This window comes from Zeugodacus cucurbitae, chromosome 3 (genome assembly GCF_028554725.1).
Source record: "Zeugodacus cucurbitae isolate PBARC_wt_2022May chromosome 3, idZeuCucr1.2, whole genome shotgun sequence".
NCBI lineage: Eukaryota > Metazoa > Arthropoda > Insecta > Diptera > Tephritidae > Zeugodacus > Zeugodacus cucurbitae.
Window position 1 is genome coordinate 69,960,034 of NC_071668.1, and position 23,392 is coordinate 69,983,425.

Here is a 23,392-nt window from a genome sequence, read left to right on the forward strand (position 1 = left end):
TTAAAATAAGAAATAGTTTGGCAAAAATCTAAAATTTTTAAAGCCTAGAGCAAATTTTATACATTGCCGTGAGTCATTCGAAAAAAAAAATTAAAAATAAAATGAATCGCATTTTAGTTTAAACCCTTTGTATGCTTTTTATTTCCTTGAAACAACGCAGAATCACTCTTGCCAACAGGTGCTACTTTGGACTGAGTAGGCAATTGAAAAGTAAAGTCCTCTCTCGACGAACGAAAATCAAACTCCACAAGTCGCTCATTATTCCCGTCCTGATGTATGGCGCCGAAGCGTGGACGATGGCAACATCTGATGAGACGACTCTTGGGGTTTTCGACAGAAAGGTTTTGCGGAAGATTTATGGTCCTCAGAACATTGGCAACGGAGAATACCGCAGACGATGGAACGATGAGCTGTACGATTTATATGACGACATTGACATAGTTCAGCGAATAAAAACACTCCAGCTCTGAAAGTTTTCGATGCAGTACCCGCTGGAGGAAGCCGCGGAAGAGGACGACCTCCACTCCGGTGGAAAGACCAAGTGCAAAGTGACCTGGCTTCACTTGGTGTTTCCAGTTGGCGCTAAAAAGCAAAAAGGTGGAATGAGTGGCACGCTCTGGCGGATTCGGCTATAATCGCTTATAGCTGTTTCTACGCCAAATATATATATATATATACATATGCTTTTTACTTAAATATTTCGAATAAAATCGACATTTTTTCGGAAAAAAGAAATTTGCCTGTTGAAAAAATTTAAAATCTAATTTTTTTCCCGAAAACTCTCTACTGTCTGACAAAATAATTTAACTTAAACAAAATTCGATAACTTAAACTTTTTTACTCTTCCGCAAACTTTTGTGCCACCCTCATAACACAAAAAAAAAATGAAAAATATGATATAATTAAAAACAATTTCGCATACAAAAACAAAAAAAAATATCTGCATTCATGTCAAAAATCGACACTGACAATGACTATCTATCCTTGACCATTGAACAGGTGACCTAGTGAACAGGTGTTCAACAATGTCATAAATTGCGCTCATTAGACGCCTATTGTGCTGCAGTGTTCTATGGCGCACAAATACATGTATATATGTGTTTATGTAAACAATGTAAATGTCCCAGAGATGGCATCAAGAAGTGCGCAGCTTTGAGCGCTTATCTGCCAAACGCGTGCCCCTTTTTTCTATGCTGCTTGCTGTTAGCCATTGTTGCAAGTTGTTGCGAGTGTAGTGTGTGTGTGTGTATGAGTGTTAAAATAGTAAACAAGAACGTAAAATATTACTAACACATGACTACATAAATATATACATATACTAGTATATATGTATCTGCAATTCCTCAATTGAAAACAATTGTTTGCGCCACGGGCGGCGTTTACGCCTTCACGATTGACATCCTGTTAGCCTGTTGCTGCAAAAGAAAGTGTCGAAAAAAACAAACAACAAACACCCACAATACACACACACCCATACACAGTAACTGCTTTTATTTGTGCGCAAATACTCGTGTGTGTTCGTGTTTCAAAAGTGAATTGATACCGTGGCGACAGCTTCATTTCGACTTTAGTCTCACTTTTGAATTTGATTATTTCGCAATTCCATTTCATTTGGACGCGGAACGTCTTTGAGCGCGCAACGCTTGTCGCTTCGTCGTCATTGTGTACATATGTATTCGTATGTGTTTTGATACTCGCGCACCGGTCTGCTGATACGTAGTCGTCGTAGTTCCGCAAAAGGCGTGACCTTACGGGGCGGCAAATAACGCAACAAAATTGAATTTAACACGCGCCGCGGCAGTTAAAAAACAACAACAACAATAACGCATAAGTGTATTTGAGTGCATATATTCGTCTATAGCATCGTACTTACTCGTGTAACTGTAATGTAAGTTGCTAACACTTGAATAGGTTTCAAAAACGCCATTTCTTTGGGCGCCGAAATTTTGGTTTTCTTAAGTTTTTGTTTGAGTGTGTGTCAAGTGTTAGAACGACCGGTGTTTTGGTTGGTTTTGTCATGAAACTGTAATGTGAATACAAAAATTAAAAAGAGAAATATTTTTTTATTATTTTGCTTAATAATAAGATTGCAATAAGAAACTCTTCGAAACAGCTTCTTATGTGAAAAATTTGTGTAGAGAAAATTATATTTTTTTATATTAAAGGTGAGTTGTATTTAAATTTTCAAATTTTAGCAACAGCATTTTGATGTCACAAAAAAGTTATGATTTTATAATGCCGCCTCATAGAAAGTTAGGTTAGGTTTGGTTCAAAAGTTTACCTCTGCGACGTGTCGCATGGGTCCCACTTGGACAGCTAAAGGTGTCAGTCCATTGTGACGTCAAAAGACTTCTGAGTATGGATCGCAAAGAAGAGCCTTACGTATCGTCGAAGCACTTTGAGACTATCACAAATTTTATGAGGCCGCTAATGTTCGTTCCGGCAAGTTCACTTAGTTCGTTAAAAATATAGCTACCGAGATGTGCCAACTTCAGTCTTGCGAATGCTGGACAGTATTGGAGGAAATAAATTGGTGTTTCTACCTCGCTTTCCTCCATACTGCTATGGCAGTTTGTGTCCGGCAAGATTCCTAGCCTTCCACTATGGCGGCAAGGTGAACTTTTGTAAGTGCATGTAGTTCCGCCGCCTCTTGTGTTTCACTAGTCTCCATAAGGATTTCGCTGTCGAGCAGGTTTTTGTTGTTAACCAGCGTTTAACAAGCTTGCGAGTGGTCCAACGATCCAGTGCTAGAGCACAAGAGGACAACGGAGCTGCGACTAGTTCCCAGCATGAAATAGGACCATGCAGGTGCTCATCCGTTCTGCGGTTCCCTTCATAAAAACTCTCATCCTTATTAGCAAAAAAGCGTAGACTTCAACGATTTGAATGTAAAAGAATCTCTCAACCTTATAAGCCTCCGGAGCTTCTGGTTAGTCAGTACAGATCACTGTATGTAGCTTGTCATTCTTCTGATGGAGCTCATATCTGCTCCTATTGGTCAAAGCTGGTCACTTCTGGCCAATCGCGTTCATCACATAGTTTATTCATTAAGAGTTTGACCGCAGAAGATTATTAGCCAATCCCACCAAATACATAGCAAAACTTTGCTGACCAATCAAAACTGGACCATCTGCCTCAGAAATCGATAGTTTAATAGTGATTCAGCAGCGATTTCCATACATCCATCGGTCGGACTTTCCATTATTTCAGTTCATATCAAAATTGCGAGTGATTGACTGTTAAGTATCAGGATCATAAAAACTATTCACATTTACGACCAAATATGGAGCAATTTTTTGACAAGAAACAACATTGTTTTAGAGTCCGCTATCAAGACAAACTTAGTGAGAATATAGAGCTTTACTTTCCTTTCAACTTTCCCCACATTTCTTTGTAGTCTTTCATAGGACCTCACCTTGCTTTATTATTAACTTTTAGCTGATTAACTTATGAATATCAAGATTTTTCAAATATATATACTTTTCATGCACCCAAATCATTAAATATCTCTTTCTATAAGTGGAATTTTATAAATCAATTAATCCCCTTTCATTCACAAAAAAAATCACTTTCCTGCGTCATAAACATAAAACATAAAAAATATAATAGTAAGATCTGACAAAAATCAGCATAACTGTGAAATTTAAAGACGCAGTAAAGAACATCCCAACAAGACGTGCACTGATAACATAAATTGTTACTAATAGACATTTAATCTGTCATATATATTTAATGTGCATAGGCGAAAAAATTGATTAAAAATAGAAAATCATTGTAATTTCTAAATTAAAACTACTTTTTAGTTTACTCATTGTGAATTGTGTACACTGCCTGATAATGAGTAACAGCTAGTGAATATGTAGATCAAAGGTGTTACTCAGAGAGCAAAGTCTCGCGAATGCCGGATTTTTGTGTTTCACTTTAATGAGCATTTTACCAAATATATTTAGAAAAATCTTACTGGTGACGACCGAAAATGCACTTATTTCTATTGATCTTCATTCCAGAATCAATCCTTATATTATATACATATGTGACGAACTGTATCTTGTCTCATTTGATTCAAAAGATAATCCTTCCAATGCTATTATAACATTTGTGCTGATCCATACCATGGCTTTCGACAAGCTTCAATAGGTATCGTGAAAATAAATTAAGTATGGTTCAGTGAAAATCCTCATTTTTTGAGCTGAACCGTTTTAAAAAACAATATCGAGCCTTTCGGCACACATACAACGAAGCTTTATAAGATTTATATGATTGGTCCCTTTCGTCGAATATTTTTTTTTGCGTTTATCTACACTCGAACTATCAATAAAATACCGGTATAAGACAATCTCTCGCTATTATTTAAATTTTACTGGTTCTGGAGGACTATATTACGATTGAAGATCTTTCCTCAATCAGGTTCATTTTATAACTGAATCCATATGGGAATGTAATTAGTTAAATGATTATGATGATAACCTTTGTTTTTACCACTCGACCTTTAACTTCTTGGGCTTTATTGATACATGATTGAATGAATACTAGGCAAATTCGTGTCTCTTCTATAAGAGCCGCCTCAGTTCCATAACTATGGCTGACAGAAAGAGTTGCATGTATCGTTCATGAAAGTTGGGAACGTAAAATTGCTTCGATATTCTTTCGCATCCCACGTACTTTCTGAATTTGGCTCATGGCGATTTTCTACTGTTGACAGACCTCACCGATACTGAATACCTTTTGAAAGCAAAATTGTGTTAATGGAAATTTTTTGAAAAAATGGTTATTCATTCGTCTTCATTAATATTGTCGCCTTTAAAATAGTCCTCATTTGATATAATGCGTTTATTTATATGAGAGCTAGGGCAAGTTACACTATTAGAAGAAAAATATTTCCTCTAAATTAAATTAAGATACCTGAGAGATTTATCGAAATTTTCGGTTAAAAATTACCATGGGACACTAAATTCTTCATATTCGATATTCGGGTCTTTGAGAAGTTATAGTCTGATTTCGACAATTTTTTCACAAGTGATGCCACAGATCAAATACAGTATTTGTGTAAGGTTTTATTCCGCTATCTTCATTGGTTCCTTATGTATATATTATAAAGTGAAGGAATAAGATGGAATTCAAAATTGAGTTACATGGGAAGTTATCGTGGTTGTGAACCGATTTCATCCATTTTCCACACGTGTCATCAGGGTGTCAAGATTCGGTATATAATATTCCGAATTTCATTCGAATCGGTCGAGTAGTTCCTGAGATATGGTTTTTGACCCATAAGTGGGCGATGGCACGCCCATTTTCCATTTTGTAAAAAAATCTGAGTGCAGCATCCTTCTGCAATTTCTTCTATAAAATTTAGTATTTCTGACGTTTTTCATTAGTGAAATAACCCATTTTTAGTTATTTTCAAACTAACCTTTGTATGGGAGGTGGGCGTAGTTAGCGTAGCCTTTAGCCCTTTCAGCGATTTCATCTGTGCTGGTAATCAACATAATAAAAATGCAAAAGAAAACGTCTCCAAGCCCTCGAAATTTAAAAATTCCCGTTATTTTTTGAACACACTTCGTATTTTTGAGTTCATACATCACCTTCGGTAGTAACTATAAAAAATAATAAAATCGAGCTTTGATGTACATAAAAATAAATAAAATAAGTAAATAATCTGTAATGTGATGCAGCAGTGAAGTCTATCCCAATCTAAATACAGTGGATGGGCATATGAAAGGTATAAAGTATTTTGTAGTAAAAGTGTTTTTTTTCTTGGTTTGATCTCGATATTTTCATCTAACTGGAAATGTTGTCAGAAAGTCAGTACAATATATCCGCGAAACGAATTCAATCGTTTTACACAATACAATCTGAGTAGTCTAAAGTCGAAATTGAAAGATCTTGTGAGCGTAAAACGCACAATTGTTCGTTAAGGGGTTAGGGGTAGTCAGAGTCACGAAAAAATTAGAATTTTCAGTAATTTTTTTTTGCTATTAAATCATGTTATTTTACAAAAGTAATAATATGGCATTATTATACTATAAGTCAAGTCACGAAAATTTGAAAAAAAAAAAATTATGAATTCCAAAGTTATAGCTGTTTGTGTTGACCCAGTACCAAAAAAAGGTCCTCGCGGTGACAATCATAAGTCCTTGGAGATTCATCTACAATCAATCGGATAAAACAAAATTTGTTTTATAAATAGATAATCCTGGGTCTGAACCAAACTTTTTTTTTCAAAAATTAACAAAATTTTTTTCTAGGTTTTCGGAAAAAAATCAACAAGTCTTAAAAAATCGAAATTTTTGAAAAAAAAAGTTTGAGTTTATTATGCATTCTAAAAGCTGTAGAAATTTCTACCAAGCGATTTTCGAGTTACAGTTAACACCAGTTCAAAAAACATAGTTTTGAGAAAAAAGCATTTAGAGTTTCACACCAGCGTGTTGGAGTGCCCGAGCACTCGTTGTTATTTGTCGAATAACTCTAAACGCAATTATCGAACAAACTTCAAATGTTCAGAGTATATTTTTAAGATATTACACTTAACGAAAATGCAAACAAAAATTGATATTTTGAAAATCTTGACTACCCCTAACCCCTTAAGAAGCCATTGCTCCAGCATAGAGAGAACTACTTCGTTAAATGACAAGTCCTCGAGAGACAAGATGAGCAATTTATACTGGTAAAAAATTGAAGAACTGTAATTGGAGGACCTTTAATTTCGACAGATATTTCTAGTCAAGAGCCATTTTCGACATGTTTGAGAATCGAACAGTTTCAAATCTAAACTCTACAGAACACCAACATGTCTGTATGTGTTAAGATTAGTATCTACAGATGCCGTTATAAGTGTGCCACTGCTCTGCGGTACAACGGCCAGTGGTACAATGAACGCGTTAACCGTTACTGATAATAAATATTTGGCATCATACGAGCACACGGCAGCTGATGCCAGAGACACGAGTGTAATTTGGTTGTTGAAATGCTCACAATTTGGTTGTTTTTGTATTTATTTGGCGATATTCACATGTTTCGGCAGCGATTTTTATACTCTCGCAATAAAAGTTGCTAAGAGAGTATTATAGTTTTGTTCACATAACGGTTGTTTGTAAGTCATAAAACTAAACGAGTTAGATATAGGGTTATATATATGAAAATGATCAGGGTGACGAGACGAGTCAAAATCCGAATGTCTGTCTGTCCGTCCGTCCGTCCGTGCAACGGATGACTTGAGTAAAAATTGAGATATCTTGATGAAACTTGGAATACATGTTCCTTGGGACCGTGAGAGGGAATGGGCAAAATCGGACCACTGCCATGTCTACAAAATGGTGAAAACCGAAAACACATAGTGTCATAAGCCATAAATAAAGTTATAAAAGCAAAATTTAGAACAAATGATCGCACTAGGAAGGGGCATATTTGGATGTAATTTTTTTGGGGAAGTGGGCGTGACCCCGCCCCAAAACTGTTATTTGTATATATCTCGCAAACCAATAAAGCTACATTAACCAAACTTTTTGCAGTCGGTTCTCTTACGTACCCCACCACACACACACATGAAATTAGTTGAAATCGGATAATAACTACGCCCACCTCCCATACAAAGGTTAGGTTGAAAATAACTAAAAGTGAGTTAACTCAGTAACGAAAAACGTCAGAAACACTATATTTCACATAAGGAATGGCAGATAGAAGCTGCACTGAGATTTTTTTACAAAATGGAAAATGGGCGTGGCATCGCCCACTTCTGGGTCAAAAACCATATCTCAGGAAATATTCGACAGAATTCAATGGAATTCGGTATATAATATTTTCTTGACACCCTGATGACACGTATTGAAAATGGACGAAATCGGTTCACAACCACGACAACTTCCCATATAACTCATTCTTGAATTCCATCTGATTCCTTCACTTTATAAGATATACATAAGGACCCAATGAAGATAGCGAAATACAACTTTACACAAATACTGTATATGATCTGTGGCATCACTTGTGAAAAAATTGTCGAAATCAGATTATAACTTCTCAAAGACCCGAATATCGAATATGAAGAATTCAGTGTCCCATGGTAATTTTTAACCGAAAATTTCGGTAAATCTCTCAGGTATCTTAATTTAATTTGGGGAAAATAGTTTTCTTCTAATAGTGTAACTTGCCCTAGCTCTCATATACCTAATTACAGGATTTTCAAATTTGGTCAAATTTTATGTTATTTTAATAAAAATATATCAATAAATTGCGAGAATATAAAATGTTCGGTTGCACCCGAACTTAGCCTTTCCTTACTTGTTTTATTTAAACTCTTGAATTGTTTTTTAATTTTTTTGTTGTTTTTTTCACTCTTTTCTTAATGATCAGTCTATTTATTTGCTGCTAGATCAGTGTGATAATGTTACAAATTAATATGTGTGTGTGTGTGTGTTGATAAATACTCGTTTGTGTGTAAGATTATAAACTAGCTAGAGCTATAGCATTATAATATGGTATCAGCGTGCAAACACCAAATCAGTGAGTCTCAATCGAACTTTGAGCAATTATTGTATAAATAAATAGAGACAAGCGCTAGTGTAATGAAGCTAAAAAAATCACAACAACACTATATAAATACATATATGTGTGTATACAAAATAATAACAAAAATAATTTTATAGCATTTCATTTCTTTTTTGTTGTATTTTTTCACACATTACCAACCCACCAGCGCCTGTTCTTGCATTGTTGTTGTTGTTGTTGCTGCTGCTTTAATGAAATTTTTTATTTATTTTTTCAATTTCCTTTTTTTTTGTTTTATTTTTGCTTCTTAAAATTTTTTATTGCGCGGGCGGGTGTTTGTTGGGGTCAAGTGAGGTGCGCGCACGCTTATCAGCAAGCGGTGCCGGCAGCAGCAGCACAGACTGTGGCTAATGGAAAACATTAGCGAATGATGCCAACACTCTTATACATATGTATGTATGTATGTATAACTGTATATACATCCGCGATTGTGTCTTGCGGATGCTATTTGGTATGAAAATCAGCTCACAATCAAATGGAGTCAATTGGCAAGTATGCGTTGATTAGCTGCTACACATACTCGTATGTATGTGTTATTGGCGTGATGAACTCAACACAATAAAGGCACAATAAAACAACACCAACAACAACAACAAATGACAACAGTAAACAACAGAGTAGCCAGCCAACGGTGGCATAGATTATCATTCAGTTGTTTTCCAGCGTAAACATTTCTAGTCGAGGACTCGCTTTAAGCTTTGACTCAGCGCTACTAGCAGCAGCAGTTGTTGTTATTGTTATTATTGTTAATTGAACGCAACGGTGTTTACGGCTGCTGCGCTAGTGTTATATATATACACATACTTACATAGTTGTCTTGATAGTGGACGCCGACAGCAGCGTTCCCTGCAGGTTGTTGCCGCCACTAACGGCTGACGTTTGCCTTCATGCCTTCATGCCTACATTCATTTAGTTGCTCGTGCTCGTGTACACCAGGCGTTGTGCTGTTTTGTATGGTGTACGGTGAACACGCACGCTTTGCTAAGCTCAACAAAAACGTGTTGCAGGATATCATAGATGCGTTGGCAGCGCCAAACAACACATGTTTAGTGTGTAGCAGTGTGTTTGATGTGTCTGTGTGCGTTACTCATACGCCCCGTCAACTCGTTAAATGGTCGCACTCAATTAGACAGTCGCTACACGGTTTCGGTCAAGGTCAGCTGTGCTAAGTTGTACTTCTTCGCGTTGTTATTGCTTTCTTTTTAATTTAATAAATAATTATGAATTTGGCTTTGTGCTGCTTTGTGTTCAATAAAAGACGTCAAGTGATAGAGCAGTGACGTTGAAGTGGGAGAAATTGTGAGTTTTTGGTGCGCAAATAGTTGTTTGCATGAATTTGTGGTGTGGAATTATTGTAATGAAATGAATATTGTAATTTTTGAAATATGTAACTGTATATGGTGTACATATTAGAGTGTAACAGATTATGAATTCGGTAATGATAAGTATTGATTGTGTAGTGATATTAGCAGATAATTCAATCAAAACTCATAAAACATAAAGCTAAAAACACAATTGGCATGTGAAATATATATTTTTTTCGCCTGAGAATTCGAATATTAGCGAGTAAGAAAGTTTCAACTCCCGTGGAACTGATCTCTGTACATACGCGGTGTGTTCAAAAAATAACGGGAATTGTAAAATTTTAAATTTCACGAATTTTGAGAATCAATTGGCATTTTTTTCATTATATTGATATAAACAAGACCCTGAAGTATGAACAAAAAAATTCAGTGGTATTCATTGCTTACTTTGCCCGTAACAACCGCTATGGTTAGACTTGTTTTTAAGAGCTTGGTGATTTTGGTTTGTTAAAAGCTTACATTTTGTTGTTTGTTCGTGATTTCTGGATCAACAATACTATAACGTTGATCGAGCCTCCATATTCGCCAGACCAGACTCCATGTGACTTTTTTCTATTTCCATAAAAAAAGATAACCTCTGAGAATGCCAAAATTTGAGTTTTAGAAGTGTTTCGCTGATTGTAAGAAGGTATAAGTGCGTAATATCGAATAGGGACAATTTGAAGGCGACAACATTAATGTAGAGGAATGAATAAAACTAGTTTTCAAAAAATGAAAATTCCCGATATTTTTTGAACACCTTTATATATGTATTTATATTAAAACAAGTAAGGAAGGGCTAACATATCATTGGGATGTAAGAAAACTATTACAAACCAAATTTCATTGAAATCGGTCGAGTAGTTCCAGAGATATGGTTTTTGACACATAAGTGGGCGACGACACGCCCATTTCCAATTTTGTAAAAAAATCTGAGTGCAGTTTCCATCTGCCATTTCTTATGTGAAATTTAGTGTTTCTGACGTTTTTGGAGTTGACCCACTTTTAGTAATTTTCAACCTAACCTTTGTATGGGAGGTGGGCGTGGTTATTAATCGATTTCTTTCATTTTTGGACTGTATAAGGTAGTACCTAAAATAAACGACTCTAGAAAGTTTCCTTGATATAGCTTTAGTAGTAGTGGGCGGGGCCACACCCACTTCCCCAAAAATGTGGATGTAATTTTTTTATGCCCTTTCATAGTACGATCTTTCATACCAAATTTTACTTCCATAGCTTCATTTATAGCTTAGTTATGGCACTTTAAGTGTTTTCGGTTTTCGCCATTTTGTGGGCGTGGCAGTGCTCCGATTTTGCTCATTTTCAAAGCAACCTTCCTATGGTGCCAAAAAATACGTCTTCCAAGTTTCATCAAGATATCTAAATTTTTACTCAAGTTACAGCTTGCACGGACGGACGGACAGACAGACATCCGGATTTGAACTTTTTTCGTCACCCTGAACATTTTGATATATATATCCCTATATCTAACTCGTTTAGTTTTAGGACTTACAACCAACCGTTATGTGGACAAAACTATAATACTCTCGTAGCAACTTTGTTGCGAGAGTATAAAAAAAATTATGTAAACAATAGTGATGAAGTATAGTATATCTAGAATACTTAATTGATTGCATTTGGACGTATTTTTTAGTATCGTACTTTGCTATAAATTATTATTTATTACTTTTATTTGAAGTAGCGTTGATTGAATTTTCCATACGGCTATCTTTAGTTCTGTCTAGTCGTTCCAAAAAAGGAATTTGAGAGCCCCTTTTATCTCCTTAATTGTAGTTGGAATCGATTGGTCACTTTTCTGCTCGCTATCTTTGGCCGCTGCTCGCTTGTCAAAAATTTTACATGTGGAAGCAACAACAAAGTTGTCCAATTGAATTCGGTCAAGAAAGTATGCGAATACCTCATTAAAAATTCTTTCGCCGCTTGCTGAGTGCTGCCACCTAAGAGGTTTGAATTACTGGATAGTTAGCCAATCGATGGCGGCTACTAATATGATTATTTTAGATCACACATTTCTGAAAGTTTTCGTGTTCTTGTCAATTGAGTACTACTTTTTTCAAAAATAAATCTCTTATAGATTAGATTCAAGTACGTAATAATTTTAACCAAAAAACCAAAACCAAAAAAAAAACAAAAAAAAAATTAAAAATTTTAAAAATACAAAAAAATTAAAAAAAAAATATTAACAAACAAAAAAACAAAAAGGGATTAAATGTCTGCTACGCTAATTGCAGATAATAATAGTGCATAAATCAATTTTTCACCATGATCTGAGTTGGTTTTTTATTTGTAGCTCATACAAATATTGCTGTCCCAAAATTCCCTTTGGGGGGTAAAAAGGTGATGAAATAAGGAACATTTTAAGATATTTTCGAAAAAAATCGAAGGGGGCATAAAGGGTTAAAAATTTAAAAAAAAAATTTTTTTTTTTGCTATGAAATATTAATTTTAAAAATTTTTACGATATACAGTTTTAAAGTTTGAGAAATTCTGTACAAAAAAGTCACATGGTGTTTTAAAATCTGTTCATTAGTTTTAAAGTTATGGCGGTTCGAAAATTTTTTTACAAAAAACTTTGGCCCCTTACAGTATGGCAACCCCGCGTTACACAGACCTAACAGCATATGTTTTATTTTAGGTTTTACATATACTATAAGATATATCATTGCCAAAGAAAATAAAGAACTTTTTTTTCAAGTGGCTTTTTTTCCAGAGAAAGCCTCATATGTCTCCTATAAACTGTTGTTGTTGTAAAAGAAAGATATATTTTTGAAGTAGCTTAGAGGTTGTGAATTCTAATTACTCTGATTTCTTTGACACGACTGACTAATAATAGAATTAGTAGTTTAGATCTGCACAGTGGCATGGTCTGGATTACTCTATATACATTGTACGAATGTAATAGAGCCGACACTCCAAGATTCTAGACCATTTTTTCTGAAATCATTATATATATAAATAATCGTTTTTGAGCTCTTATGTCCAGAATCATTACTAAGATTACTCCATCAACTAAGCTTAAACTTAAAGTCCAGCGCCGCCCAAGCGCTTAATATGCTTTGCACTAGTTATTGTTGTAAAATTCTTCAATATTTTGAGTAAAATTGTTTCGAACCATTAACCTGGACACCGATTATTTGAGCTCAATAGACAAAAATATGTCTTGATGTGGAGTTTTTGAAGCCATCCCAATTTGTTACACATATTTATTGAAAAATACTATTTTTAATAAATACATACATATTTATAATTTTTCAAAATTTCCATATGATTTATTTGCATTCCTTTGTTTTTCAAAAACTATTTGTATGTACTACTTTGCTATTTTCACTTATCAGCAGCTACACTTTTGCTTTTTTGATTGTTGCGCCTCTCCCTGTAACAGACAACAACACTTACACAGACATATAAATTTACAATGATACACTAACTTACACTAACAACATGCATACCACAACCAATAACTTTTAATGATGTGTATGTGTTTCTTGCCTTGTCTACCACAAAGTGTTTAATTTCAATAAATATTGCCTATTAGTAAATACGAAATTTGCAAATTTATTTATGTAAACTAATCAATATTTATAAAAATATATGTACATACGTAGGCACATAAATTAGTCGCCGTTCGGTAGCTATTTTTAATTGTTTGTGTGCCCGCATTATGTGTGTGTGTTTTCGTGTACACTGTTTGTTCATACAAACACTCATATATGTCCGCGGCGTTTCCTTTTCGAATTGATATTGAAATTTTTATTTGTAATCAAAATATTGAATTTATAGCATTCTTTCTTTGCTCATACCAAAAAATAATGCCCGCTTGTGTATTGGTGTTGTGTTAGGAATTTTGTCGGCAGTGAAATTTTGGGGATTCGTTTAAATATGAATTTAAAGGTAGCGGTGGTAATTAGGGTTGCCAAAGTATTGGACGACTTTAAGAAGTTTGAATTATAGCGTTTTCTTTTCTCAATGAAAATGCTGCCTTTTTATATATCAACATTATACAAATGCTGCATTACCTCTTTGAATGTCTACCATTTTTTACATAATAAAAGAACAAAAAAATGTCTTGCTATTATGCTGGTCAACTCTAATCCACAATTTGATAATCCGAGTATAGGAGAGAATAAATGTTGCATTCTTTGAGAAAAGAAAACGCTATTAGTGTCTATTACTGTTCGATTGTGGGTTCGAATTCGGATAGTCGTTAGTCAACGACTAATCGATTAACTGCTTATTTTCGACTATTCGGTTAACCGTTCGTTCTCGACTATTCGAATAGTGCAAGTTCATTAATTTTCTTATTTTTATTGAAAAAAGGCAAACATTAAAACTAACGACTAACTTGCTTTAAAATACAAAAAATAACAATGATTTCACGGGAACCATTAAGTAATGACAAAATAGCTTTTAACCATTTCAACTGGGCGAATGTTTTAAATCAGTATTTTTCATAAAACGGCTATTTTGATATAACAAAGTTCAAAGGTAAACATCTGTTGGTTGCAAGCAGCTTCTACATGGTGTCAAAATGTTTCCAGCAATGGAGAACGTCCTCTCTGATTCTGATAAAGTGGCTGGAATGCGAAAACTTTAAAAAATCAAAGGCTGTTTGGATTTCAAACAATTTTCATTTATTCGAATAGTGACAGTATAACTATTCGAATAACCGCAGTAGAACGACTATTCGAATAGTCTTTATACAGTCCAAAAATGAAAGAAATCGGATAATAACCACGCCCACCTCCCATACAAAGGTTAGGTTGAAAATTACTAAAAGTGGGTTAACTCCCTAACGAAAAACGTCAGAAACACCAAATTTTACATAAGAAATGGCAGAAGGAAGCTGCACTGAGATTTTTTTTACAAAATGGAAAATGGGCCAAAAACCATATCTCAAGAACTATTCGACCGATTTCAATGAAGTTCGGTATATAAAACTTTCTTGACACCCTGATGACACGGGTGGAATATGGGCGAAATCGGTTGTGAACCGTCTACGTCTACTTCCCCTATAACTCAATTTTGAATTCCATCTGATTCGTTCGCTTTATAATGTATTCATAAGGAACCAATGAAGCTAGCGGAATACAACTTTACACAAATACTGTATTTGAGCTGTGACATCACTTGTGGAAAAATTGTCAAAATCGAACCATGACTTTTCAAGGCCCCTGATATCGAACATGAAGAACTCAGAACTATTTATTGATAAAAAAACTAATGAAATTAAGTTTAGAATTGTCGAATTTCGATTTATATCGTAACTGATAGTTTTTTATATGAAGTTTTTGTATTACATAATCTAAATATATATATATATATAAATAATCATATTATAATAATATAAATATTTTATAAAATTATATAAATTAAAAAAATATATTATTTTTTTATGATTTTTTGTTCAATATTTTTTCCAACTTTATTGTTTGTTTTATATACTAATCAAATATATGCGCGAAATATTAACAATTGCGTACAGGTCAGTTACAAAAAATCCAAATTCCAATATCTCGTTACGTCAAAGTTGGATTCATATAAACAAACTCATAGTAATCAGATGTTTAAAAACACATCGATGCGTTTGCTTTTATTTTATTCCCGAAATACGATTTGAAATAAATAGAATGAAAATTAATGCGATGAGAATAAATTTTTAAATTGTATTACCTATGACGTGCTACAACAAATCAAACGCATGCAGATTTAAAGAAATAAACGTAAATTAACTTAAATCTAATATAGTCGAACAAGAAAAACACAATGTTTGTTTGTATATACAAATAATGACCAAGCAAAACACACACCCACGCAAAGTCCTATGAACTACAAATTTGCATATTGAACTCGTATTTTAGAATGTCTGTTTGTACATGTGTTTATTTGCACGTTTGATTAAATTTATAAATATTAAATGGTAGCAGTCTGCTGATTATTTACATACTTATATAAATATATATGTGTATATATTTGCAGTTATAACACATTCCAGCGCCTTTAGACATACATATATACATATATAGTGTAAACAACAACACCTATAAAGACACACACACACACAGACAATAGCCAGACATCAAAACTTGTATGCCATGAAAATGCCGCAAACCGAAGATGAAGTTAATGAAAAGATTTACGATCATCGCATCATGCCGGATTGGTCGAATGTGGTCAACGAGACAAATGGCACAATGCACTATTCGAAGGATATGATCTTCAATGATGGACATCGTCTATCCATAACAGTTTACAGGTGAGCGCTGAGTAAACAAAACAAATATTTTTGTTGTTGTCATATTTGTTATTGTTTATATTTAATGTTTTTTTTATATTTATGGCAGCATCCTGCTTGTGCTCTCATCGATCGGCAATTCCACAGTGTTGTATTTGATCGTAAAGCGACGTTGGCATAATCGTACACGCAGTCCGTCCCGCATTGATGTTATGCTGATGCATTTGGTAAATAAAATTTCCATACATACATATATAATATATATATATATATGAATAAACCTTAATATTCGGTGAAAGAAAATGTCAATTTGTATGTGTGTTTGCTGTGCAAAAACAACCTGTGCGTAAACAATTGTTTATAAACAGGTGTAGAATATAATTTTCGCCAGCATAGCCAGTAGTATATATATTATATATATTTAATATATATTCTATATATATACACATGCATTTTTATATCCGGCATTTTTCGCCCACTTGCACGTTATCTCCAACTCAAATAGCACTAACTACACTTTGTACTTTCTTATCACTACGCGTCTGTTCCACCATTCCAACTAACTGACTGACTGTTCGATTGACCGCCTGCTTGATCTGCTGACTACGTTGACTACTTTGACAATCGCGCCTACAACACACCGCACCGGATCACGTCGCACCACATCTCAACACATCACACCGCATTGCATCGCCTCGTATCGCCGCCGTTGTGCCGTTCGATGTCAAAGGCCATTGCTGATTTGATGGTGACTTTCCTATTAATGCCGCTGGAGATAGCGTGGGCGTATACAGTGCAATGGCGTTCCACCGATTTTGTTTGTCGCACAATGAGCTTTTTCCGCGTGTTCGGCTTGTATTTGTCGAGTTTTGTGCTAGTCAGCATATCGATAGATCGGTGAGTTTATTATACAACGCAATTTTGCTGTGATTTTCCATTCGCAATTTATTATTTTAATGCATTACCTCATTGGTGTTTTTGTTTTTTCTTTTCGTTGCAGTTATTATGCCATTTTGAAACCGTTGAAATTCTCAACAAATCGCGGTCGTATTATGCTCGCAATTGCATGGATCGCATCAGTGATCTGCAGTACACCGCAGGTGAGGTAGTATTATAATACAATTTATAAAAGGAAATACATATACAGTTGAGCTTCTCTAACTCGAATCACCATAATCCACAAAAGACTTCGAGTTGGGGAGACTTCCAAGTTACGGAAGGTAATTTGTATGAAATTTTACTTCTATTGTCAATTCAAGAGTTCGAGTTATAAAGCAATTCGAATTATAGAAGTTCGAGTTATGGAACTTCAACTGTATGTATATACTAATTTATAATATTTAAGAAGCTGTAAGTCTTGGGTAAAAATTTATGAACTATTACCATTATGCTCCTAAATGTAGGCTCTATTTTTTTGCTTTCTGTCAAAAACAGTATAAACAAGTAAGGAAGGGCTAAGTTCGGGTGTAACCGAACATTTTATACTCTCGCAATTTATTTATTTAACTTTATATTATATAATACACAATTTGACCTACATATTCGTCATATATATTGTATAAAGTCCATTGAAAGTTGGAAACCCTAATATTAGGTTAGAAGCACCGAGGGGGGGCCTTGAAAACCTATGGTCCGATTTCGGCGACTTTTAGAAATGGGCTGCCACACTATAAATACAGTATTTGTGCAAAGTTTTGCACCGATATCTTCACTAGTGCTTACTTTATATATTGTAAAGTAAACGATTCAGATCATCTTCTAAGTTCTGGTATATAGGAAGTAGGCGTGGTTGTGATCCGATATGGACAATTTTCACAACATATTATTGGGAGGTAAGGAAACTATTACAAACCAAGTTTCATTGAAATCGGTCGAGTAGTTCCTGAGATATGGTTTTTGACCCATAAGTGGGCGACGCCACGCCCATTTTCCATTTTGTAAAAAAATCTGAGTGCAGCTTCCATCTGCCATTTCTTATGTGTGTGAATTTAGTGTTTCTGACGTTTTTCGTTAGTGAGTTAACCCACTTTTAGTAATTTTCAACCTAACCTTTGTATGGGAGGTGGGCATGGTTATTATCCGATTTCTTTTATTTTTGAACTATATTAAGAAGTGGCTAAAAAAAATGACTGCAGAAAATTTGGTTTATATAGCTTCATTGGTTTGCGAGATATATATAAATAACCAATTTGGGGGCGGGACCACGCCCACTTCCCCAAAAAAATTACATCCAAATATGCCCCTTCCTGGTGCGATCCTTTATTCCAAATTTTACTATTATAACTTGTTTTATGGCTTAGTTATGACACTTTATGTGTTTTTGGTTTTCGCCATTTTGTGGGCGTGGCAGTGGACCGATTTTGCCCATTTTCGAAAGTCCCTCTCACGGTCCCAAGGAGAATGTGTTCCAAGTTTCATTAAGATATCTCAATTTTTACTCAAGTTACAGCTTGCACGGACGGACGGACAGACATCCGGATTTCAACTCCACTCGTCATCCTGATCATTTATATATATATAACCCCATATCTAACTCTTTTATTTCTTGGTGACACAAACAACCGTTATGTGAACAAAACTATGATACTCTGTGCAACAGGTTGCGAGAGTATAAAAAGTATGAGATCAGGACTGAAAAGGGAACTACATGAAATATATGTAATAAAGAAATTCTAATTTCAAAGAAATATATCCTGTGATACGGAATTTGGAGATAATATGTCTCAGCCATGCCAAATTCAAGAATAGTTTAATCATAGATCGTTTCTAATATTTAATTACTATAGGGTATGACAAGAGGTTTAATTCGCAACAGATAAGTCCCACCCTGAACAGTATAAACATAATTCCGCAGTCCGTGTATATTATTAAGACCGTGCTAAACGAACTTTTTTGATATTCAATGCAATATAATAAAAAGTTCGTGGAGCACAAGAGCACAATCTGGGTTATTTGGGTTTAAGGATTTTCTGATTTTCAGAGCTTAAGTGAGCTTATTTCTATGGTATGTACATTTCTAAGAGGAAGAAAGCTATAACTCTCGAAAAAACGAGTATTGAATTACAATATAGGGGTTTACTTTGCCTTAGCTCAGATTATTCATTTATTCATTATTCATTATATATTTTTAATGAATTCGGCGAGAATCACCATGAGTATATCTAAATAAATAAAGTTTTAGTTCAATATTGCATTCCCTTCTAGAGAGGAATAGGATAGAGACGAGATGGACAAGGGAACAGAGATAAAAGTATTTACGGACGGATCCAAACTGGGTAACCGAGTGGGAGGTGGTATCTTTTCAGCAAAGTTAGATACCAGTATCGCCTTCCGACTACCAGATCACTGCAGTTAACAGACAGCCACCGGTTTTGAATTCATTAAGAGCAGTTAGTAGAACTAGCTTCCTATTTCACGATAAATACGCAGTGGGTTCCAGGACATAGCGATATTATAGGTTCCACGTTATAATTATAACTCGATAAGGAGCGCATGCACATTTGTCATAAAGTTGGCTAAGTCTCGATGGAAATAATACCTGACTTGCTGAAGAAGCAGTCAAACGTGGCCTGCATAAAATATAAGCCGCACATGCCATTTACTGAAATTTAAAAGAAATGACATAAGAACTATAGTAGGAGTGCTAACAAGACATTGTCTGACTGGTAGATAGGTCAGCAGATTGTGAATACAATAATTACTGGAGAAGTTGCCAAGAAGTAGAAGAAAAAGAGGCAGTAATACAACTTCTATAGGGATGCAAGGCTTTGTATATGAAAAAAATGGTTATCTGTCTGGATTTTACGACGATGTCTCGAAAGTTGCACATATACAACTTTTTAAATTGATTAATTTCATGAAGGCCACTGAGTCTAGGTAGTTTCACAATGGGCCTCCTTGTCGTCCTACAACCACTATACCTTCCTACCTACCTAACTCCAAATAAGAAGGTTGAAAACTATTGCCTATCTATTTATTATATTAATAATTTAACCGTAGAGATTTCCTTTCTTAACGTTTTGCTGACATATTGAAATCGTTTGATTTTTATACTCTCGCAACAAAGTTGCTACGAGAGTATTATAGTTTTGTCCACATAACGGTTGGTTGTAAGTCCTAAGACTAAACGAGTTAGATATAGGGTTATATATATCAAAATGATCAGGGTGATGAGAAAAGTTCAAATCCGTATGTCTGTCTGTCCGTCTGTCCGTCCGTCGGTGCAAGCTGTAACTTGAGTAAAAATTGAGATATCTTGATGAAACTTGGAAAACGTATTGGAAGACGTCTTGGCACCATAAGAAGGTTAAGTACGAAAATGGGCGTAATCGGACCACTGCCACGCCCACAAAATGGCGAAAACCCAAAACACTTAAAGTGCTATAACTAAGCTATAAATAAAGCTATCGAAGTAAAATTATGTAAATGGTATGAAGAATCGCACTATGAAGGGGCATATGTGGATGTAATTTTTTTGGGAAAGTGGGCGTGGCCCCTTAACATACAAATAACTATCTCGCAAACTACTAAAGGTATATCAAAGAAACTTTCTAGAGTCGTTTCTTTTAGGTACTACCTTATACAGTCCAAAAATGGAGGAAATCGGATTGTAACCACGCCCACCTCCCATACAAAGGTTATGTTGAAAACTACTAAAAGTGGGTTAACTCAATAACGAAAAACGCCAGAAACACTAAATTTCACATAAGAAATGGCATATGGAAGCTGCACTCAGATCTTTTTACAAAATGGAAAATGGGCGTGACATCGCCCACTTATGGGTCAAAAGCCATATCTCAGGAACTACTCGACCGATTTCAATGAAACTTGGTTTGTAATAGTTTCTTTACATCCCAATGATATGTTGTGAAAATAGGCCAAATCGCTTCACAACCACGCCTACTTCCTATATACCAGAATTTTAAGACGATCTGAATCGTTTACTTTACAATATATAAAGTAAGCACTAGTAAAGATATCGATGCAGAACTTTGCACAAATACTACGTTTATAGTGTGGCAGCCCCATTCTAAAAATCACCGAAATCGGACCATAGGTTGTCAAGGCCCCATGTATCGAACATGAGGACCTCGGTGCTTCTAACCTAATATTAGGGTTTCAATGGACCTTATACAATATATATGACGAATATGTGGGTCAAATTGTGTATTATATAATATTAATAAAGTTAAATAAATAAATTGCGAGAGTATAAAATGTTCGGTTACACCCGAACTTAGCCCTTCCTTGTTTAAGATGTGTTTTTGCTCATATTGAACAACTCTTTTTCAACAGAACTCTACTGGCCGTTAGTGGTTGTTATCAGTACCTTCTTTCTACACATTATTTCTTCAAATCCTGATTTTTATATCTTATCTTAAAATTGAGTAATATGGAACCATAATTCTAACCTGAATACCTGAAAATGTCTAATTTCGAAACCATATTTGAAAACATATTTTAAATATTTTAGAGCCTTATAATAAGCGTTCGTTATTTGTTAGATAAATCACACAGATTTTTCCACTATTATATAAATTATATTTGAACAAACATTTTCCTTTCCATTCACAGGCATTCCTATTCCATTTGGAGCAACATCCCAAAGTGAAGGGCTACTATCAATGCGTTACATTCCATTCCTTTCCCACCGAACTGCACAAACTAGTGTATCAAATCTCGAATATGTGCGCCATGTATGCCTTCCCACTGGTAACATTCATCTATTGTTATGGCCGCATCTATTTGGAGATCTATCGCAAGAGTAAGCGCATGGTTAAGGGTGATGACAAAAATGGTTAAGCATATAGCATACCGATAACTGGCGTTTAAAAACAAGTGTTAACTGTGAAATATTTTGCTTACAGGTTTCGCTCGCTTCCGACGCTCCAACGATGATGTGCTGGGACGCGCTAAAAAGCGTACGCTGAAAATGACTATAACAATTGTGATTGTATTTGTGATCTGTTGGACGCCATACTATATTATCTGTTTGTGGTTTTGGCTTGATAAGACTTCTGCATATGATGTGAATCCGTTGTTGCGTAAAATACTCTTCATATTTGCCTGCACGAACTCGTGTATGAATCCGTTGGTGTATGGCGTGTTCAATATACGTGGCAAAACGAATAATAACAATACGGTGGGTGTGTCTGCAATAAATATAATATATAGTATATATATATATATAAATTAAAATTTTTTCTTAACATTTAGTCCGTTCATAATCGCCATACATCACTCTCCAGTGGCGGTCGCATGGCTATGAGAGAACGTAACGGTAGTGCACATACCGTTGTCACATTACCGGCGGTGATCAATGGCAGCTCTGGTGACACCAGCAATGTCACACAAAGTACCACACTCTCAAATGATATATTCACCATATCGAAAATCGCCGAAGATATAGAAAAAGAGAAGCCACCAAAGATTGTAATAAGGTATTTGAGTTCAAAAATATTAAAAAAAAATGGAGAATAAATTTCAAAACCCTTTTAATTGCAGTGACACCATTGAATTGGCGCATGTTCCAAAGTCGCAATGAACTACGCATGCATCCATTGTTAAGGTGATATCAATGAGTATCCTCAAGCGTTTGGCTAAATCCACAAAGAAATTGAGGAAATTTTTTTACACGCACATATCTTCATAAATACATACAATACTTGTGTATGTAATTAAGTTATTTTGTACCTTCAATATACGAAAATAAGGAATTTTTATTCGAAACTGTCTGTCGCGCGGCAGTTCAACTAGCATCAGAGTATGTTGCGAAGGGTCTCTTTTATATTGACCGCTGATTATACTTTTGCTCAAACTTAATTATATATCGTATGCTAGTTGCGGGTTAAGTAAATTATATACACACACTTATCCAATAATATTGGATATGCTGAAGATGCCTACTGAGTTATGCTAATTATCTAGTGTTAAGAAGTATGTTTGCATGTGTTTGTAGTTGTAATAGTAGCTGTAGCTGCTTTGCTGGAGTTTGTAGTAGTTTAAGCTTGAACTTAATTTAATTTATTCATAATAAATTTTGAAAAAAATACACAAAATAAAAAAAAGAATGTAATTAAGTTATTTCCAATCGAACTGAAATTGAGTTTATAATTTTATTGGTTGGTTAACTGCTAACATCCTGAGGGTCTGGTAACTGGTACTATAATTACATATAAAGTATGTTGTTAGCATATAGGTATTTAAATGACACAATATATGACTATGTTTAAAGTGATTGAAGACCCTCGAA

The 23,392-nt window shown here is 34.8% G+C and overlaps 1 protein-coding gene across 6 annotated transcripts; it reads left to right on the forward strand.

Moving 5' to 3' along the window:
* Window positions 1-1,582: 1,582 nt before the first annotated feature.
* Window positions 1,583-23,235, forward strand: LOC105217902 (putative gonadotropin-releasing hormone II receptor). 6 transcript variants are annotated; one of them, XM_054226674.1, is made up of 9 exons: window positions 1,583-1,888; window positions 15,885-16,161; window positions 16,250-16,367; window positions 16,871-17,037; window positions 17,141-17,240; window positions 21,715-21,904; window positions 22,008-22,282; window positions 22,357-22,580; window positions 22,645-23,235. In XM_054226674.1, the coding sequence occupies exons 2-9, from the start codon at window positions 16,001-16,003 to the stop codon at window positions 22,682-22,684; spliced, it is 1,275 nt and encodes a 424-aa protein (XP_054082649.1). In that variant the 5' UTR covers window positions 1,583-1,888; window positions 15,885-16,000; the 3' UTR covers window positions 22,685-23,235. The 6 variants fall into 6 exon arrangements, with proteins under 6 accessions (XP_054082649.1, XP_054082644.1, XP_054082648.1 ...); XM_054226669.1 differs by having other exon boundaries at window positions 1,585-1,888; window positions 21,715-21,937; XM_054226673.1 differs by lacking the exon at window positions 1,583-1,888 and adding an exon at window positions 1,960-2,165 and having other exon boundaries at window positions 21,715-21,937.
* The last annotated feature ends 157 nt before the right edge of the window (window positions 23,236-23,392 follow it).

What these genes read in the sequence shown, in the direction of transcription:
- LOC105217902 (XM_054226669.1), top strand. Translation starts at nt 16,001, where the DNA reads ATGAAAATGCCGCAAACCGAAGATGAAGTTAATGAAAAGATTTACGAT. An exon ending in AAACGAATAATAACAATACG is followed by an intron (nt 22,283 to 22,356) that starts GTGGGTGTGTCT and finishes CTTAACATTTAG; the next exon opens with TCCGTTCATAATCGCCATAC. An exon ending in CCACCAAAGATTGTAATAAG is followed by an intron (nt 22,581 to 22,644) that starts GTATTTGAGTTC and finishes TTTTAATTGCAG; the next exon opens with TGACACCATTGAATTGGCGC.